Source organism: Meleagris gallopavo, chromosome 26 (genome assembly GCF_000146605.3).
Source record: "Meleagris gallopavo isolate NT-WF06-2002-E0010 breed Aviagen turkey brand Nicholas breeding stock chromosome 26, Turkey_5.1, whole genome shotgun sequence".
NCBI classification, from domain to species: Eukaryota; Metazoa; Chordata; class Aves; order Galliformes; family Phasianidae; genus Meleagris; species Meleagris gallopavo.
Genome location: NC_015036.2, coordinates 4,640,643 through 4,659,693, shown reverse-complemented (window position 1 = coordinate 4,659,693; position 19,051 = coordinate 4,640,643). Strand labels below are relative to the sequence as shown.

Here is a 19,051-nt window from a genome sequence, read left to right as displayed (position 1 = left end):
TGCGCGGTCCCATAACAAATGGCTCCAGTGCGGCTCTCCGTCTCCCCGAGCCCCGTCTGTCCCATCCCTACAGAGCAGGAGGAGCTGGCAGCAGGTCCTGGAGATGCTCCTGTGTTTGCAGAGCGGTCCCCTTGCTGCGGACGGGGCACGGAGAGCTTACGGGCTGCAGAGGGCAGCCCAGCAGCTGTGTGCTGCTGCATTGGGTGGGAGAGGAGGCAGCAGGCAGAACGGCAGGCACCCAGCGCAGGTCGGGTGGGATGCCATCCCCAACGCCACGTGCCACGGCCGCAAACGAGGGACAAAACCACGCTCCCTTCGGCAGGAGGTTCTCCCCTCGTTGGGAAACAAGGCGGAAGGGCTCTACCCGCACCTTGAACACCTCCCTCTGACCGCAGCAGCGTTGCGTTCTTAAAATAGCAGTCCGAAAGCAAGCCGAGGGCTCTGCGCCGTGCTCCAGCGCTATGGCTGCTGCAAAGCCTCGGAGCTGCTTCCCCTCACCGCCCTGCCCCCCCACACGTTCCCTGCTCGCAGCTCTTTGTCGTCGGGAGACACCTCAAGACCGACTGCAGCAACAGCAGCGGCTCGGAGAGGTGGGGAGGGAGCAGCGCTCGGGGTCTGGGAGCTCGAGCAGGGGGAAGGCAGGGCGGTTCGGAGCCCTGATTGTGGCTGAGATCGTACGGCCTGTCAGTGCACTGCTCATGTATTTTTCATGCAGACCTGTCGATGGGTTCTATGCACCTGAGCAGCGCGGTGCAGGCAGAGTGGTGTTGATGGAGCTGCCAACCGAGCAAAGGTTGGGGTAGAAGGGGGTCCTGCTTGTGTTTCCCCTCCAAGCACACTCGTATCTTTGTGTTCTTGCCCCGTGCTGTCACGGTCAGCTCATCCTGTGTGGGAATGCAGGATGGTCAGTGCCAAGCTGTATCTTTGTCCTTCAGCCTTCCCTTGTCTGAGTGCGTGGCTGTGCTGCAGGCTCCCAGCTGTGCAGACCTGGACCAAAAAAAAAGACAGCTCCTGCCCCAAAGATCTTAGTTAGCAAACAAGAGAAAACAGAAGGACACAACAGGTTGGAAAACTCTGGGGGACAATGAGCTGATACAAATTGTCTGAATAAGCAGCAGGCAAAGCACAGGAGCCTTCCACCAGCTGTTCGCCAGTCCTCTGGGTTTATTTGAAGGTTTGTTGCAGATATCAATTCAGACACATCCCATCCAAAAAAGGGGTTGGCATCTGCCCCACAAACAAGCTCGTGTCCAGGCGTGCACGCCTGTTTGCAATGAGATCTGACACAGCTGCAGCTAATGGGGGAGGTACACTAAACACAAAGCCCCCAGAAGGGTTTTTTGTTTTTTCTGCATGGAATGCTTTATCCCACAGGAGACAGTGGTACACGCAACACCTACCCACCCTTGCACATCGAAGAGTATTTAATTGGGCCCACAGCAATCAAAACCTATTGTTTCTTTAACAAACAATGTCAGCGTGAAGTTGCATCTCACCACGAGTCATCCCCAAAGGGAGCCCTTGTCCGGCTGGAGCAGGATGGATCAAACCGAGCAATCAAAGCCATCACGATCTGATTCTTCCCATCTCTGTGCTGTACGGAGGCCGGCAGCCCACTCCCTGTATCCCAAACACTGCCTGTGTGACAGCACACAGACATGGAAGCCTTTTTCCCCTTCGTTATCAGATGGAGTTTTATTCCAACCGAAGCGAACAATGCGAGCAGCTGCTGCAGGGCGCTGCCTGGAAATGGAAAGTTTCTCTTAACCAACAGAGGTTCACTTCAAAGGGGTCTGTGAAGAGGTTCTGTACTAATTACGGGGAGGAAAATGGCAAGTAACCTAATTAATATTTGTGCTTGTAGTTACGTACATCCACTCACACACATGCATCCCTTAGAACACGCAGCATGGGAGTGCTGCAGAGAAGCGGGCAGTGTTGCGGTGATGCTGCAGTCCAGCAGTTAACAGAATCTACTCCTCTGCTGGGAAGTCACATTTCTGCTAAGCAGAAAGGAATCGTGGTTTTATTTTTAACTCAGCTATCTAAAGGGAAAGAGAAAGAAGTATCATGCGGTCAGACCCTGGAGATCCTGGCTCCGTTCTGAGCTCTGCCACCAATTCCCTATGTGACCCTCAGCAGGTCACTTAATCTCTGCGCTTCATTTCCCTTCTGCAAAGTTTGGTGAGCTCTCTCCTCCCCGCTGTGCCCGGAGCTGAGGGCAGGCACTGCTCCTGCATTGTGCCCAGCACCACTGGGACCAGGGACCATGGAAAAGACTTTAGAGTCTGTTCTATGGGAAGAATTCTGCTGGGCACTGGAGTTGTGTGATTTCATCCCCTGGAGAGCAGGATGGGGGAGAAACTCCGGCATTGATTCGAGTTCACTGCAAAAGAGCACAGTGTGGGAGGAGAGCAGTGGTCAGGAAGGAGGAGGCTGCAGGGCTGCTTCTCCCACTCTGCCTTTATTTCACAAGGCTGCTCTGCAGAGAAGAGGTGTTGTTTGCAGAGCAGGAAGGCATTACACCAGATTAAAGCAGACTGGGAGTGGATGTCCTTCTTGCAGCCTGATGCACGTAGACAATCTCTGTTGTTGTTTGCTCTCCTGTAGCTGTCAGTCTGTTCATTGTGCAACCGCTGGCTTTACAGTAAAAGAATGGGCTGTATACATATGGAACAGTGCTTCAGCTGAATGCGTGTGCTGTTACAGGTGTTCTGTGGGATTTAGTGTGAGCTGTGCTGTAGGGACAGCCTTGCTATGGAGACAGTGATGGGAATGGGAGCTCCAGGAGCACAACTCAGAGCACCTGGGCTGACCGGGGTTTGTGGCCTCAGCTCAGGCTCTTCTCTCTGATATCTTTAGGGGGAAAAAATCTCCAGATGTGAATGTTTTTTCTCATAGTAGAATTTTTGATTGGGGGAAACCCCCACCCACTCCATAGATTTATCAAGCAAGTAAAACACTGACTCCTGTGATAAAATGCCAAATAAGCACTCTGCAAAACGAGCAGAATACCTTTTGCTTTTTTCCTTTGGAGTGCAGGGAAGGTTTGGGGACCAGCATTCAAAAGCATCGGTCTCCATGGCATTGCAAGTGTATTTGAGGAGGAATTCAAAACATCTTTAAACAGCTTTGTTCTCAAGTAGGGAAACGAAGGGGGGGGGGAGGGGAAGGGAGGAGAAGGCCTTCAGCTCGGGCGTGTCTCAGCCTCTCCCGAAGTTTTTGCGGGGTTCATTGCGGTGCTGCGGAGCCCGCAGCGCTGCCCGCCGGTCCCGGGATTCCCCCAGAGGAGCTGCCCCCTGCGGGAAGCGGTTCTGCATTTGCATCGCTTAATTTATTTCCCGCAGGACATCGGCCGTGCTCGGTGTTAGCGCAGAGCCCCGGGGCCGAAATCGAGTTGTATTGGGGTAAGCAGAGGAGCTCCGTGCCCGGGGCGATGGGGAAAGGCTGGGAGAGATGGAGCCGGCAGGGAATGGTGAAAGGTAGTTCGCTGGAAAAAGGGATTTCCATGGTAAACAACAGTCTATCTTGCTGCTGACACCCATTGATTCCTTTCCATCCACTGCTGGGATGGATGGATGGAGCCCAGTGATCTCCTCAAACAGCTGAGGGTATCCAGCTGCAATCTCTGCATAACTAACAGCAACCAAAGCGTTTGGGGATGGATACAGCAGGGCACTGGGAGTTGTCCGTGTTTTTATCGTGCCCAGGCGGGCGCCCATCTGTCTCCCCTGGCACTCGGTGCTGATCTCCATCACCTCTCCCTCGCGATGCCACTTGACACATGACTGACAGTCAGTGCCCTGCACGCAGCTCAGAGCCCACTGCTCGTGGCTCCTTCAGCACAACAGATAAAACATTGCTTCGGTACCCGGCAATTTATAGCCATTTTGTTCTCATCCATCACTCGGGAAACAGAGCAGAGAGGCAGCTCTGCCTGGCATAAGCAATGGGTCCCTGATGCCAGAGAGAGCCTCCATCTCCTGCTCTCTGCATGGAGAGCCTTGGTGACATCAGGCTGCGTTTTCCTTGGCTGTGGCTGTGTTAGTGGATGGGTTGTGGGGCTGTGGCTGTGTTAGTGGATGGGTTGTGGGGCTGTGGCTGTGTTAGTGGATGGGTTGTGGGGCTGCAGCCCCCCAGGGCTGCACTGGTCCCTGGGCAATGGATAACCTGGGGGCAGCGCTCTGTTTGCCCAGCAGACATGGGGGCTCACTGCTTGCTCGTTTTTTGTACTTCTCACTTTCTTCTGTTCTCGCATTCTCTTCCTCTGCAAGGACAAAACATCAGGGCACTTGTGATTCTTTCTCATTTTAATTGGTGACAACTGGTACCGCTCATCAGCAGAGTCCATGTCGTGGGAGTTTAATTTGATCTGATGACCAGTTAATGGAGGCTTTCCCATCGGGACCTGCAGAACTGTAGCCTGCGAGGAGTTTGTGTTCTCTCCATGCCAGCTCCCTGCCCATCTCTGGGACTAGGTGTCCTCCTCATGGTCTTGAGGCTTGGGGACAAGGGCAGGGTCCAGACGTGGCCATGCTGCGGTCACACAGGGCAGGGGTGGTTCATCCTGGCCAGGGCTGTGCATCTACGAGTGCCTGACAAGTGTGTTTTATCAAGGATGGGCAGGATAATTTTGCACGTCCTTGTTTTGTCATTTAGGGCACTTAAAGTGTCACTGAGATTTCACTAGCCTAAAAGCTTATCTGTCAGCATCAGTGAGTTATTCCAGTAAAAGGCTATCATCAACAGCAGCAGGAGGAGGGGGGAAACCTGAGGGTTTTATATTCCAGGTTCTCTGCGGCCAATCTCAAGCCTTTTCTGCAGCCTTTGTTTATCTGCACAGCGGTGGCCAAAGCTGGTGGGCAGCAGTGCCCAGAGCAAGGCTGCAACCATCCAGCTGCATCTCCAGTGTCACAGCAAGGATTTTGCTCGGGGTTTGCCATTTCTGAATCTGTTTTAATGAGGCGGTGCCACTTGGATGCTGCAGGTTGTGGGCGTGCAGCACGCAGGGCTGTGCGTGGGAGACAAGGGGAAAAGGGTCACAGGGATTTCTTGGAGGGGACAAAAAAATTGCAGTGGGGCAGCCTTGAGCAAAGCAAAAGTGAGATGTGCCCAGGTTTGGTTCTCTCTCCATTTGCTTCAGTGCACTGGGAAATATTACCCCTGATTTGCGCCTGTCTTTGGGTATGACACCCCAATAGCACAGTGTGGAAGGATGGAGGGCTGAGAGGGATGCAGGAGGGCAGTGAGAAGTGATGAGGAGTGGATGGATGGGCAGATAACTGCCTGCTGCCATGGGAAGCTCAAGTGCCTTGTGTTGGAGCAGAGCTCCCAAATGAAGAAGTCATGGCATTGTGCTGCCTTCAGCTGTAGGGATGCTTTTTCTGAACAGTGAACTGGAAAACAAACTTGCCTTGTGCAGTAAACAGATTTTAATGTGCTGTTAACTATATTTATATGACTTTCTGTCCAAGGAGGTGGATTTACAAACATATTAAACGGTTTTCACCCTGGTACATGACTGCTATGCCATATTTCATTTACTCTGGAAATCCAGTGGCAGACTGGATCATAAAAAAATGTTGTATAAACACACATAAAATATTTGTTCCAAGCACAGAAGCAAATAAAAGAGGAGATGAGCTGGAGTGGGAGCCTGGGGGCCTGTCGAGCAGGGGAAACAGGGAATTCAGAGGGAAATCACACAAGTGCTATCTGCAGCGTGGAGTCAAAACACAAACGTTTTTCTGCTTCTGTCTGACGACGACACCTGCAGTTTCTCTCTTAGTTTTCAGGCTTTGGCCACCTGGTGTATATATCGATTCATGCCATTCCTCTGCTTTGAAAAGCAAAATGAAGCTCTTATTCTTTGCATGCGTTTTGTGATATAAAAAGTAAATATTTGCAATAGAACCTGAACAGTGATGTTGTCCCAACACACCTGGGAGCCGCGCTGCTTCATCCCAGCGAGGCACATCCCTGGACAGCTGAAGGCTGTTTTCCTACCCTCTTCTTTCTCCCCCACGTGGGAGTTTCTCCGTGCCCTCTGATGGAAAGCCCACACAGCAGAAAGACCCAGAGCATCACCAGCAGGCAGAGAAGGGTTTTGTTCCACGGTGAGAGGGGGACATGAGCTTATCAGTGCCCTGTCACCATGCCTGGGTGATGGATGCCCGCACGGCGCTGCCCTGACCTCCTGCTGTCCCTGGTTATCTTCTGGTGGCCAGCACCAGCCTTCTGCTGGTTCAAATCTTTCCATCATCTGCACCATTAGCATCCCTGCCCAGAGCGCTGCTGCTCTGAGAGTTGGCAGCAAAAAAAAAAAGGTCAAAACCATTCTCTAAAAATTGATGTACTTATGACCGGTGCTTCCCCAAACACTGAAAGAATTTTCTTTTTCCTACTTCCTTTCTCTCAACCTTCCTTCCATTTACAACAGTGAGTTGCCGCAGGAAGAAAGGAGAAGGGTAGGGCTAAAGGGGCAAAAATGAAAGCTAAAAGGAAAAAAACACCCTTTGTAGTCTTCATTTCTTCCTTTGTTGGGCTGGAGGACGGTGGCATAAAGAGGCTTCCCACTCTAAATGCAATGAAAGCAATGCTGATGGATAGCAATTTTTGGCCTGTGTTCCTTGACATGAGCAGGGAGGGGGCATTCCTCCCTCCAGCTGTTTTCTGGAGCCAACATGATTTGGGCAACACCTACCTGATTGAATGTGATGATCGATATGTGCTGTTAATGGGAGCTCCTGAGTGCCCTCTGCTCCTTGCTGGGGCATTGTTTTCTGTTTGAATCATGAACCATTCCAGTTGGGAAACAACTCTAAGATCCCCAAATCCAACCCCAACCCATCCCACCGTGCCCACTGACCGTGTACCTGAGTACCACATCCCCATGGTTTTGGAACAGCTCCAGGAATGGTGACCCTCCCCCCCAACCTCCCTATGCAGCCAATGCTGGCCACTCTTTTGGAGACGAAACTCTTCCAAATTCCCAACCTGCTTGCTGGTCTAAAGAGCAGGGTCATACTTCTGCTGCACCTTTCAGTGATGTGAAGGGTGGGTGCTTCCAGTGGCACAATTGCATATTCAGGACAAGGACAGCTTTAAAGCTTCAACAGAAAAAGCTTTTTTTAAAAAAACTTCCTTTAGAATTGTATCAGTAATCCGTGGTTACTTTATTAATGCGGTATTAAAAGGACTTGAGGCCACTCACCAAATTCCTATTTCAAATAAATAATTACTGGAGCCAAGATAATTTATTAAATTAAATTGAAAAACCCAGACGTGCTCTATATTTGCCTTCAAGTAATTTATTTTTTTTTTTAAATACCGCATCCAAAACGACGTTGATTCTCATACTGCCACATCCAGGGCTCTGCACTTGGGCTGGAATGACAATGTGGCAGCACAGGGCCGTCTCTGAAGAGTCTCTGTGAGTCTCTGAAGAAACCTCAGCTGCAGTCAGTGAAGGGCAGATACAGATTTGTTCAGAGTGGAACAGCGGGTGATTTCAGAGTGATTTAATGCCCGTGGTCCAGCACTGCCGGACAGGGTCTTCATTTTGCATTTTGTGTCCCCAAGCAAAGACATAGATGGACTCTTCTGAATTCACTTGGAAGCAAACAAACAGAAATCCTTATCATTTCTTACACCGAAAGTACATTGGCAGGAACCAAAGGGATGCATTATATATTATGTCATTTGCGTCCCATTTGCCTTTTAAAGAAATGAGAGAGAAAGATGAAAAGGAATGTTTGATGGCGCTTCCTATCATCTCTACAAAAGAGCTCTGCACTGAAGTGTTGGGCTTCTGCAAGGAGCACCGCGTGATTCAACTTCCACACGGCACCAAAGAGCAGGGAAGGGCAGGAACAGCACACACCTCATTTCAGCTCCTTTCCTTCGTTTGTGCTTGGGTAATTTAACGCTAGCATCGGTTCTTGGATGGGCAGGCAATGCCGATAGCCTCTGGTAGAGAGATCCCTTAATGGCAGCTTGTACAAGATTTGGTTGTATCTCATTTGTTGGTCATTTACAAGCAAGGCTGTTTCAATCAGTTGGTAATTTTTCAGAAGGCGTTTTGATTAAATAAATAACGAGAGCGCGAGCGCAGAGCGTTATTTTATTATTCAAAAAACCTCTGCAATCATAAGTGCTCTATTGATTGAGCTTTCCAAGTGCCCTGCACATAAATAACCATTCGAGTAAATAACGTCATCAAAACCAATGGTGCCATTCACCAAAGGAAGGCAGCTCTTGCTCAGGTGTGGGCAGGGAGGGGTCATGAAATTCCCTTCTATCGTATGAATGGAGAGATCCAGGTCCAAAAGGAGAATGATGACTGTGAGAGACACAAATGTTGTTAAGGTGCTCCAGCGAGTGCTGCTGTTGCCTCGTTTGAAGCTGATGTTGTGTTTGATATTGGGTGTTTCTAGATTGCTGGTATCACAGGCCTCCCCCCGTCCTGTAGGGTTATAGGGATTGGCCCACCAAAGGATGGAGCGCTTTGTTGGGGTTTTATCTGTGGTTTACCAAGACACATAATGACTTGGTGCTAAATCTGAACCTCAGAAAGATGCTGGTGTTTAAAAACAGGAAAGCTGTTGCATAATAGGGGAAATTGAGATGAGAATCCTTTATATGCCACGGTTACTTCAGAAGCAAGAATAAACAATATTTAAAAATGTATAAACACAGATGGCATATTTTACCTTAAAAAAAAAGAAGAAGAAGAGAAAGTTTTGAGAAAAATAAAAGCCTCTTAAAATAGAATAAAATATGAAAAGAAGGAGAAGTAGGTCGACCAAAAAAAAAAATAAATAAAGGGAATTCAAAGTGAGGGGGGAAATAACAAAGTGGAAATCAAAGACGGAGCACTGTGCGGCAGCATGGGGCTGTCACTGGGATCTGCATCTCTGGAGTAGGAGTGGGAGGAGTGCAGTCCCTGCCCCGTGGTGATGGCAGTGGTGAGGATGGTCCTCTTGGTCCACTGTGCTGGGAATTTAAAAAGCAGAGTTGCACTGTTTGCGAGTTTCTGAGGAATCGGTGAGGAAGGGGAGAGATGTTTGAAAGACTCATTTATTTGCACCATTAACCATTTTAACGGCCTCTTTCAGATAGCAACGATTGCAACGGTTAGGAGAGCAGGTGTTGGAGTAATAAGGGCGATTGAAAAGTGTTGGATGGTCATTATTATTAATACTGATCATAAAAAGGAAATAGGGATGCGTATACGCCCTGTGTTCTTTTATGCCCTTCTGTTTTATGGACTGGTGGATCTCCTAGCTGGGCTGGCCTAGGGTGAGCTGCTTTGGTCCTGTCCAACCTGAGCATTTGAAAACATTCATTCTCAATTCAGAATCAATAGCAAATTTGGTCAGTTATCTCCTGCTGAAACCTCTGCATGAGAACTTAGCGCTTAATAGATTCTGGAGGTAGAAATACAAGTTCGTTTGGTGGTGTTAATTTAAAAAATATTTCCAGGGATGAGTAAACACACAGGTTGTGTAATAAGACACAAGGAAACAAGCTGATTCTGTAAAAATAGTGCTGATGGAGCAGCACCTCTGCTACTGCATCAAGGTGAATGTGTGGAGCCTGTGAGGTTCTTTGGAGAATATACGTGGCATGGAGGGAGCTTTGGATTAACAGGGACCCAACAACCAGTGGGAAGACTGAGCCAGAGAAACGCAGCGTGGAAATACCACACACCTTCCTAACAATGAGAGTAATTAAACTCTGGAGCACTTTAACAAAGGAAATGATGAATTTGCCATCATTTGCTGTCTTTGAGTGGAGATTGGATGGGTTCCTAGAAGATAAACTTTAATTCAAGTGCAGATTGGACTCTGTAGTGTTAAATTATGGATAAGATGAGTAACTCCCTCCACCAAAGGACTGAGGGGTGCGATATTCTGACATATGTTAAGCAGTAAATCAGATCAGACTATCGGAGCGGCCCTTTTAGCCCCAGAGCCCATAAATATTCACTGCCATTATAATTAGCTCTTGCACTGCTTGCACTTCGGTTTACCAGGTGACCATAGAAACGTCAAAGTGCTTCGAAGCAAATCTTGTTGCTACAGGAGAACATATGGATTGTGTCATTGGCTTTGGTGGGAGCTGGATTGGGCCAGGAAGGAGGCACAGCCTCCGACCCAGGAAGGTTGGGACCTCGCTCTAATCTCACCCTTAGGCTCTACAAGGGAAAATGGCAGCTCTGGCTCTCAAGCTGCTATTTATTCATTCACACTTAAGGCTACATTTCTTGCTGAATCAAAGGCTCTAGCAACAGATCTTGTGCTTTTAAGTCGGCTCCGTTTGATGAGGGCAGAGCGGTGGTTTCTCCTTTGCTCTCCCAGCCCCACGGAGGACCTTTATGCCAGTGAGCAGCGAGGGAGATGTGGGGCAGAGAGCTGGGGAACCACTGCACCTGGATCATTGCAGTAGGGCTGGGATGAAGCATGCCCACCCCACCTCCCAGCCCTGAGCTCCTCGCTCCAGGCACGCAGCACCTCTCAGGGCAGAGCATCACTACGGGTTGCTGCTTGTGGAGGGTTTTCATGCTGTTTATTGAAGGTGTTTTATTTCTGAATTGTAGCTTCAGGTTAAATTCCTCCCTGTTGAAGCCGGCGGCTGCAGCAGCACCTCAAAGCTGTGGAGGTATTGAATGTGAGGGAGAGACTTTTTTCTTTGCTGAGAATCAGCATTTTGTGTGGTTTGTTGCCACCAGGAGCAGGATTACAGTCCCTGCAGGAAAACCAGCAAGAACAGCTTTCTCTTTTTTCTTTTTTTTTTTTTCTTTTTTTCCTTTCTGCCTTTAAGTTGAGCAAATAAGTCAAAGGAGGGAAAAATGGGGAGCGTGAGCACCCAGCAAACTGGTGAACCATTCCTCTGCCTGTCTGCTTTTAGCTCTGCTCCACATCCCAGTTTGGTGCAGGAGAAAGGCACTGCTGGCACCTCTGGCACTGCCCTCTGCCCCAGTGGTGCTGAGGGAGCACAGGAGCAGGGATGCAGCCTTGGGATGTACAGGGGGTTTCCTGGAACTGCTCTGGACCCTGCCAGAGTGTCCACATAGTGGGAACAGCAAGCAAACAAAGCCTGTTAATATTAATGAGTCATGGAGGTGTATTGGTGTGGAACCAGCAGACAGTTGTGTTTAACTCAAGTGAGGAGTACATAGGAGATATTTGTGTTGTTATACATAGATCTACCATGTATGAAAGGGCATTTTATATTCAGATGACTCAGGATGTGATCTTGTCATAGAAGGCCAATATGTAAAACATACGCTGCTTGTACAGTGGGAGCAGAAAAGCAACAGGTTTTCATTCTGTGTGGGAAAGTAAACGTGATAATCTTCCCCTCTCGTGCTGTTTTGGGGGGCAGCCTATCAGCACACGCTGCAGTACTGGGGCATGTTGCAACAGCAAAATGGAGATCGCTGGAAAACCACTCCAGGATCAGTGAGAGGCTGTGTGCTTCTTGCTTTCTGCAATCATTTAGCTCAGATGTGCTACGTTTGCACAGTGTGTGGTTTTCCTCCTGGCCAGGCCCACAGGCTGACCCTGGGATGTATCTTGCTTGCTTGCTTGTTGCTGATAATGGCTCAATTAGGATTTGGCCAACAGCTGTGATGCTGCAAAAAGCTGCACTGATCTGGGTGGTGGGAGTGAAAGCAGGGAGCAGTGTGACCATGTGTGAGATGGACCATGGCACCTGGCACACCTTCCAAGCACCAGCCACTATCATTGTAAGCCCATGTAAGCTGAAGGGTGTTTGGTTCACAGGCTGCCCTTTCTGTATGTGATGAGTTCATGTACAACAGGAGACCTGAATGTGCATTTGGAGTCACTGTCCCTGAAAGTGCTCCAGAACTGTGGATATGTTGCACTTGGGGATATGGTTTAGTGGCACGGTGTGGTTGGGTTGGGATTGGACTCGGTGACCTTGGAGATCTTTTCTAACTTTAATAATTCTGTTTATTTGAAAACAAATGGGTTCTGCTGGTTTGAGCTGAGCTGCACTCACACCAATACTGTAACACGCTGTGCTGTGGGTGTTCCTCCCCGTCAATTAGAGCTCCATCCTAAAAAACGAATGCACAAAATGGTTCAATGAGCGCATAACACTCCCATTAAATCAGTGTGACTCCTCATGCACTTCAAGTAAAGCCTGTACGCTGTTTAGCAAGCTTTTAACCTATTCGTTCACACTGCCAAGGGAGTCGTGGAAATATTAGGCACCGTAAATGGAATTGAAAAGGGGAAAAACAAAGAAAATACATCAGGAAATGAGAAATCAGTACAAGGGCATGGGGAGGTGCAGCCACAGAGTGTGAGGATGTCCTGGGAGGCCGAGGAACCCTGGTGATCACCGGGCAGCAAAACGTCACCAGTGAATAAAAAGCAGGAGAGCCATCTGATCCCTCAACAGAAGACGAAGAAGCCCACCAGTCCCTTTTCTGAAGATTTCAACAAGTGCTGATGAAAACTGCGGATGTGGACCTGCAGAGGAATGGCATCACTAGTGCTAGTGTGTGCCCCAGTGCTTCCCAGTGCTCACCTGCAACTGACTTGAGATTTCGTTGCACAATGGAGAGGTTCTGTGCCAATTACTACAGTGCATTGTAATATAGATCTGAAATCCTGAAACGAGCTTTGAAAGCAGAAGCCATGAGCTGAGAGATGAGACTTGAATCGATTCTTCAGTCAAGCACCCAGCACAGAAAAAGCAGCTGCACAGTTTAATTGCTGCTTTTATTCGTGGCACAACCACGCTACTTTTAAACATTTAAATATTTATTCTTTGTTTCTTTTGCCATTAACACTTAAATGCTTTGATCTCTCATATTGAAGAACTCCAGATTTTTGCTTGCTGTGGAACTAGATTTAATTCAGAGCAAAGACAGCCCATAATCACAGCCCAGTGAACGTGCGATCAAAGAAAATGAATACGTCTCTCATGAATCAACAAGCTAGCAGGGGACAGATTCAGACATCACCACAGTTCTGGGCCAGCACTTCAGACCCTTCCCCACTGCTATTTTCATTAGCAAAGAGCTTAATGTTGGTAAAGCTCTGCAGTACTTTCTCCTTAGAAGCTGCTACACTGAAGTAATTACCAGTGCAGCAAACATCAGGGACATGCAGACGCAGAAAGATTCAATTACTTTTGTGGTATTGCCCAATAATCAGCAATAGATTTTCTTCCTTCAGTCTCGATGCTCATGTCTTTGCATTTTGGGATGTTATTGTCCCTGCTACATGCAGCGACCCATCTTGCCACGTGATCTGCACGTTGCCATTAAGTATTGGGAAGTACATCGCAGTTCTGTTATAAAGCAGAGTATTTTAAGAACACACATCTAACACAAAAGAAAGACTGTATGAAAATATCATCTTTCAACAGAACTGTTTTTATTGTGTAGTGAAAGACTGCATCTAAAACCAGAGGAAGAGGAATATCAAACAGCAGATTTTACCTATTACGTATAAACAAAGAAGCTGTTGAGATTTGAATGTGTAGATTTCTTCTCAAACAGAAAAGAAGCAGTGACTTGGACTTCCATCTGCATTTGATCAACTGTTAAGAAACAAGGTAACATAAGGGTGCAGCATCTCAAAAGACTGGCAAACAGAAAAGAACCTGGAGATTCATCTAGTATATGCTGTGGGATGGCTTGGTAAGGTGAGCAATCAGCTGGCAGTTTTATCACTTTCCCCATTCTCTATTAGTTTCCTTTTCTTTTCATCCATTTTCCTCTTGAAGATGCTATCTCTGTAGAACTGAAGTTCTTTGATGCTTTCCCTGATGTCATCAAGCGCTCTGAAAGAGAATTAAGGAGAGTTTCAAAATGCCTGCACACGTCTCCAGCTACATCTAGATTCTAATGCTTCTGAAAAATTCCAGGCAAGAAATAAAGAAATAAAACTCTGACACGCATGGATCACAAATCTGTCAGAAATAAACACAAGCCTCGCTATTCGTAGGTACTTGGAAAGCAATAAAAGTCTACCAAGGCTGGCATACCAGAGAGTAACGTACAGCTTATTAGTTTGTATCACCGTGGGACATGGAAGCTCTCAAAAGCCAGCAGGTTCTACAGCTTCAACTATTAAAAGCAATTCACCATCGATCCAAGACGACAAAGAGACGAGGGCTCAAGAGACCTGTTTGCAGCTCCTGCTTTGGCCACTCATCTGCTTTCTCCATCAGCACAGGTGACCGACTTGTTTGGACCCAGTGCCTTTTGTTACTGTGCTCTGCCTGCTCTGACTGTGAGGTCTGTGCAGTAGTAGTAATCTTACTGCAGGTTTTCACTGTGCAGCACACCTACCTGTGACTTCCACCGTCTCTACGATCATCACTCCTTCTCTTTTTATACCAGAGCCTGCTCTCCTGCCTAGCAAAGCCACATCAAAACAAAGAGGTAAAGATGCAGCTACTTCCTTTCACTGCAATTTAGGAAACTCAGAGCTATAAGTACCAAATAACACCTACAAAAAGCCCAGCGTAGGTGTTTTAGTGCATGGGTGTGCAAATTTAGTCTGAGCAGATGAAAGAGCAAAATGGATAAACTCATTGTGCACATGGACTTAACAAAGCCTATGGATCTCAAGTTTTACACAAGACCCACAATCTCCTCTATTCAGAAGAGCTCGCAGTATTAGCAAATGTAGCATTTTAGAAGTTATGTGCCAATACTACATAGAATATTTCCTTCAGAAACCTCAAAGCAAGCCCGTCTTTTAAGGATGCCTCAGATGCTGGCAGGAGCGTAACTCAAAATGAAACCTTTTCACAGAAAGGAGAACAAGCTCTCTGACATATTACAAACTCAGGAAATAGCCAGGAACAGAACTCTTATCTCCCTATGTGCAGTCTTCCAATTTTAGAGTATCTATGAACAACTTTTGCCCAATTCAAGGACAGAAAAGCAGCTCTGTTCAGCTAGCTTTTTCATGTGGTTTCTCACCATGATGCCTAAGAAGTGATAGATGTATCTACATTGCCAAACAAGCATTGTGGCTTGAATAGTAAACACATGGAATGAGAACAGATAAGGACGCTTCTGATTCTCTGTATTTTTGTAATTCCTTTCCTTACCCTACCCAGGCTCTTGGCTGGAGAATACAAACTATGTGACAGGGTGCACAATCGTACCACCTCTGCTGTCTTTTTCATTAGAACAAACATGAGTGGAAATCAAAGGAAGCACCCAGCTCCACATTCTGCTCATGAGGCACATGGTTCCTGCGTGACAAGCCATGCTTTGTTAGAGATAAAAGTAGGAACCTCACCTGTGAGAAGCTGCTTTCTTTGGTGCAAATTCATATTCTTCTGGATACCAGCGTCTGTAAGTGGAAAGAAACCCCACTTTAAAAGGAAATTGGGATTCAGTAACATGCCCAGGGGCTGCTTTGGGTTTGTTACAATTGGTGAAAGAAGTTCAGTTCAACTGGCACACAGAAGGCACAACCCTGTGAACCCAAGTGCTACAAACGCCAGAGGACACCGCTCTCTGAGTTCTTTATGGCTCACTCTGTCCATCAGCCTGAACAGAAGAGAGGAAGATATGAAAGAACGAGATGGCCGTGCACAGCTGTCTGCCAGCAGCCTGCAGCCTTGTTTTAAAAAGGTGCATGTCAGTGCCACGTAACAGGCTTCCCTAGATTATCTTTTATAGAGATATTCAATTTGGAGGATATTCACCTGCAAAGTTCTTTGACGGTGCTCACATCAATGATCCTGTAATGAAGATGCCGCATGAACTGAGGCATGTACTTGTCAAGAAACTTCTTATCTGCATGAACAGAGTTACCTACAAAGACACAGAACAAGACATTTCTTCAAAGGCACTGCAAAGCTACTATGAGCATCTAAACTAGAAACAGCCTGAGCAAGCTTGGGAAAGATCATAGGGTATGAAAAGCTATTCACAAGCAGCTCATATATCTCATTTTCTAGCAAATATGATTGTAAAGGTTTGTCAGATTCTCATTTCAGGATCACACATGGCTTAAATACATAATCCCTATATTAATTCTTCAGTTACTACAATTTCTGTCGCACAGATAAGTATCAAAGCATTACACAAGAATCGGGTTTTCCACCGAGTGAAAAGAGGCATCAGTATTAATTTCATTTAGCCATAATCCCAAGGCTGTGTGTAAACGTCCCGAGAGCAATGCCAGGTAATAGGACAACTGGAAGGTTCATGTTTGATACTTTGTTTGAAGGAAAGATGCTGTTCAGTTTACAGTTCAGATTTTTACAGTCACCGATTGCTATCAGCCATTAAGTTGCCCTTCCCAATTATAACTGTACAATGAATTATTAATGCTCAAAAGAACTTTCAGCTTCCTGCAGCAACAACGTGCGATACCTGCTTTAGGGAATCAATGGAATAGATGATGCCATTACTAAACCTTTCTCCACTTGCAGATTTTGATTTGCATGCTAGATCTCTGCGCAGAAAACTAAAGCATCCCTGCCATGTGCATCAACCGGCCTTTCAGCATCCAGCTGGGAACTGCAGGAGGGATGACATTATTACTATTATTAAGAAAGAACCCATTTTACCTGCAAGAGGACAGAGACCAGGGGGCGTCTGTTGTCGTACAAAGGACAGAAACTCATACTCTGCCTGCTGCAATGAAATTTTACTCTCCTTCACAGCCTTAGTAAGGCCAGACTGCAAGAAAGAGCCATCCGTCAGAAACGAGATAGACATCATCTTCAAAGATATTTCTAGAAATGCTCAGCAGCAAAAGATCAGGCAGGCATGCACTGCTTGCTCCCCAGCACGCCCGGATGAGGTAAGAGGACAAATTCACTTTGTGTTTGATAATATTCTGGCAGATCCAATTGCCTTTGTTCACTCTGGATATCTTTAGGGCACCTCTTCAAGACGTGCAAACCGTCACAAGTGAAGGTGACCACAGAACATTCCTAATGACAGCGACGTTCCTCTGAATTTCCTCTCTGTTGCTGAACTTTCTGGGGTGCTACTCTCAATTACTGAGCCATTATGCAAGCCTCATTTACACACCTGCATGTACATGATCCAGGAGAGTATTATATTTCTGTCTAACGAGAGGCATTCACATCCCCAGCATAGAGTAGTATGTATAAATAAACAGAAATAATCAGAATCCCTGCTTAAGTGTTTATCAAGATTCCTATAAATCAGAAAAGCTCCTTGCTTCTTTTTTTTTCTTTTCCAATAGTTAAATGTCAAATCTGCTCTAAGTGTTCTCAGTGATTTATTTCCATCTGGCTATGCTATATATTTCCGTGACTGTGCCGCAAAAATCTACTTGACAGATCCAAGTGGTGGTTAAAAAATTCATTATGTGGCTGCATTTTCATCTATATTCTAATTGCTTCTCTTTTCTTAGTCAATTAAAAATAAGTAGCTCCTCAGGAGCAGCGATAACGTACGCTACCATCTTCAATTCACTTGTGAGCTGAAGTTGAGTTTGTGTCCTCAACTGCAGAAGGGGAAAAGCTCCCATCACAGTAAATTAATATTCATTTTCCAAACCCTTGCTAATCCTTCCTAGGGAGAGTAAGATGCTGAAGGGGGGAGGAGGGAGGGGTTCTGAGTGTCTTAAAACTTCAGCACTTAATTGAAAACTGCCTTGAATTTAAATTTGTAATCAAGGATTTGAAAATCCATTCACTTTCTTGCTAAGGGCAAGGAGGAAGTTTTCCTTGGTGACTAAAAGAACCAAAAAATAATCTATTCTTGCAAAAGTTAAGTTTTCAGTGGAAAAAAAAAATAAAACTAGGCTTACAACGCTGAGGGGGACAGGCAGAAATACAGTTAATCAGTCTGTTTAGTTATACAAGTGCCTTAATTTTCACTGATAAGTTTGCTTTTTGCCAGCTCTGGACTATTCTTTGCCAACTTTGTAGCTACTGTTAGCTGGAGCTTTACAGCAGGTCTTGCTCTCTCTGTAAGAGCTGTTCTGTGCTTATTTCATGCCAAGCAGAGGAGGTCTGAACAGGAGGGGCTGACTGAGGAGCTCCAGGGAACTGAATCCAACTTCTTAATCTCATGCTGAGGGGCACAATGCTTTGAATGTGGCAATTAGCAGCGGGTATCAGAGTGCTGGATCCTATTCACAGAGCCGCCCAGGCTTATCTCACCCTGTCTGCGGCTTTCTGTGGGCTGTCGCTCTGTCCGTCTCCTGGATCCATTAGCTGCTTGTTGCCCTTTGTTGGTGATTCTCAAGTAGCTCTGAGCACTATTCAGACTTATAATCACGGAATGGTTTGGGTTGGAAGGACCTCAAAGGCCTGGTGCCACTCCCTGCAGTGCACAGGGACACCCACAGCTCCAGCAGTGCTTACAGCCCCGTCCAGCCTGACCTGGGCTGTCTGCAGGGACGGGGCACCACCACCTCTCCGGGCAACCTGTGCCAGCGCCTCACCGCCCTCAGTGCCAAACCTTCCTTATCTCCAACCTAAATCTCCCCTCCTCCAGTTACAAACCATTTCCTTTTGTCCTGCCACAACCCCGTCAGAGAGCCCATCCCCTTCTTTAGCAATAAACCCGGGTACCAACCCCACAACCGAGCAGTCCCCAACGTTACAGACACACAAACACGGTTGCAGCGTGCCCTGGACGACACGTGGGACTGCGGGAACAGCCTTACAGCGCGGCCCTTGGGCTCAGAACAGCTCTTCTCCCTTTGCAGCTGAGATCGCCGCGAGCCGTAACTCCGACCTGCGCCGTCCCCCGGCCGTACCTTGCCGTGGTGCTCCTTGCACCACTCGGACATGCCGTCCAGCAGCTCGTCGGGCTGTTTGATGATCAGATTCGGGCCCTGCGGGGAGGAAAACGGCGACGCTCAGCGGATCCCAGCCTGAGGATCGCCGCCCTAGGGGCGCCGAGGCTCCCCGGACCCGGCCGCGCTCACCTCGGCCAGCACGTTGAGGTCGGAGTCGGTGATGAGGCAGGCCATCTCCAGGATCTGGTCCTTCTCCACGTCCAGGCCCGTCATCTGCCACACAGTGGAGCGGCACCGTCATCGCGGCCTCC

At 47.4% G+C, this 19,051-nt stretch overlaps 1 protein-coding gene across 2 annotated transcripts; it reads right to left on the bottom strand.

The window, feature by feature from the left end:
• Window positions 1-13,396: 13,396 nt before the first annotated feature.
• REXO2 (RNA exonuclease 2) lies at window positions 13,397-19,045 on the bottom strand. 2 transcript variants are annotated; one of them, XM_010723706.1, is made up of 6 exons: window positions 18,930-19,045; window positions 18,759-18,836; window positions 16,585-16,696; window positions 15,715-15,823; window positions 15,303-15,356; window positions 13,397-13,827 (listed from the first exon to the last, which is right to left on the bottom strand). In XM_010723706.1, the coding sequence occupies exons 1-6, from the start codon at window positions 19,011-19,013 to the stop codon at window positions 13,698-13,700; spliced, it is 567 nt and encodes a 188-aa protein (XP_010722008.1). In that variant the 5' UTR covers window positions 19,014-19,045; the 3' UTR covers window positions 13,397-13,697. The 2 variants fall into 2 exon arrangements, with proteins under 2 accessions (XP_010722008.1, XP_019478598.1); XM_019623053.1 differs by lacking the exon at window positions 16,585-16,696.
• Between the last annotated feature and the right edge of the window lie 6 nt (window positions 19,046-19,051).

Excerpts from the sequence above, each read along its gene's own strand:
- REXO2 (XM_010723706.1), bottom strand. The coding sequence starts at position 19,013 with ATGACGGGCCTGGACGTGGAGAAGGACCAGATCCTGGAGATGGCCTGC. Across the intron at positions 15,357-15,714 it reads ACCGTCAAAGAACTTTGCAG|ACGCTGGTATCCAGAAGAAT; the intron begins GTGAATATCCTC and ends TTCCACTTACAG. Across the intron at positions 13,828-15,302 it reads AAGAAAGCAGCTTCTCACAG|AGCGCTTGATGACATCAGGG; the intron begins GTGAGGTTCCTA and ends ATTCTCTTTCAG.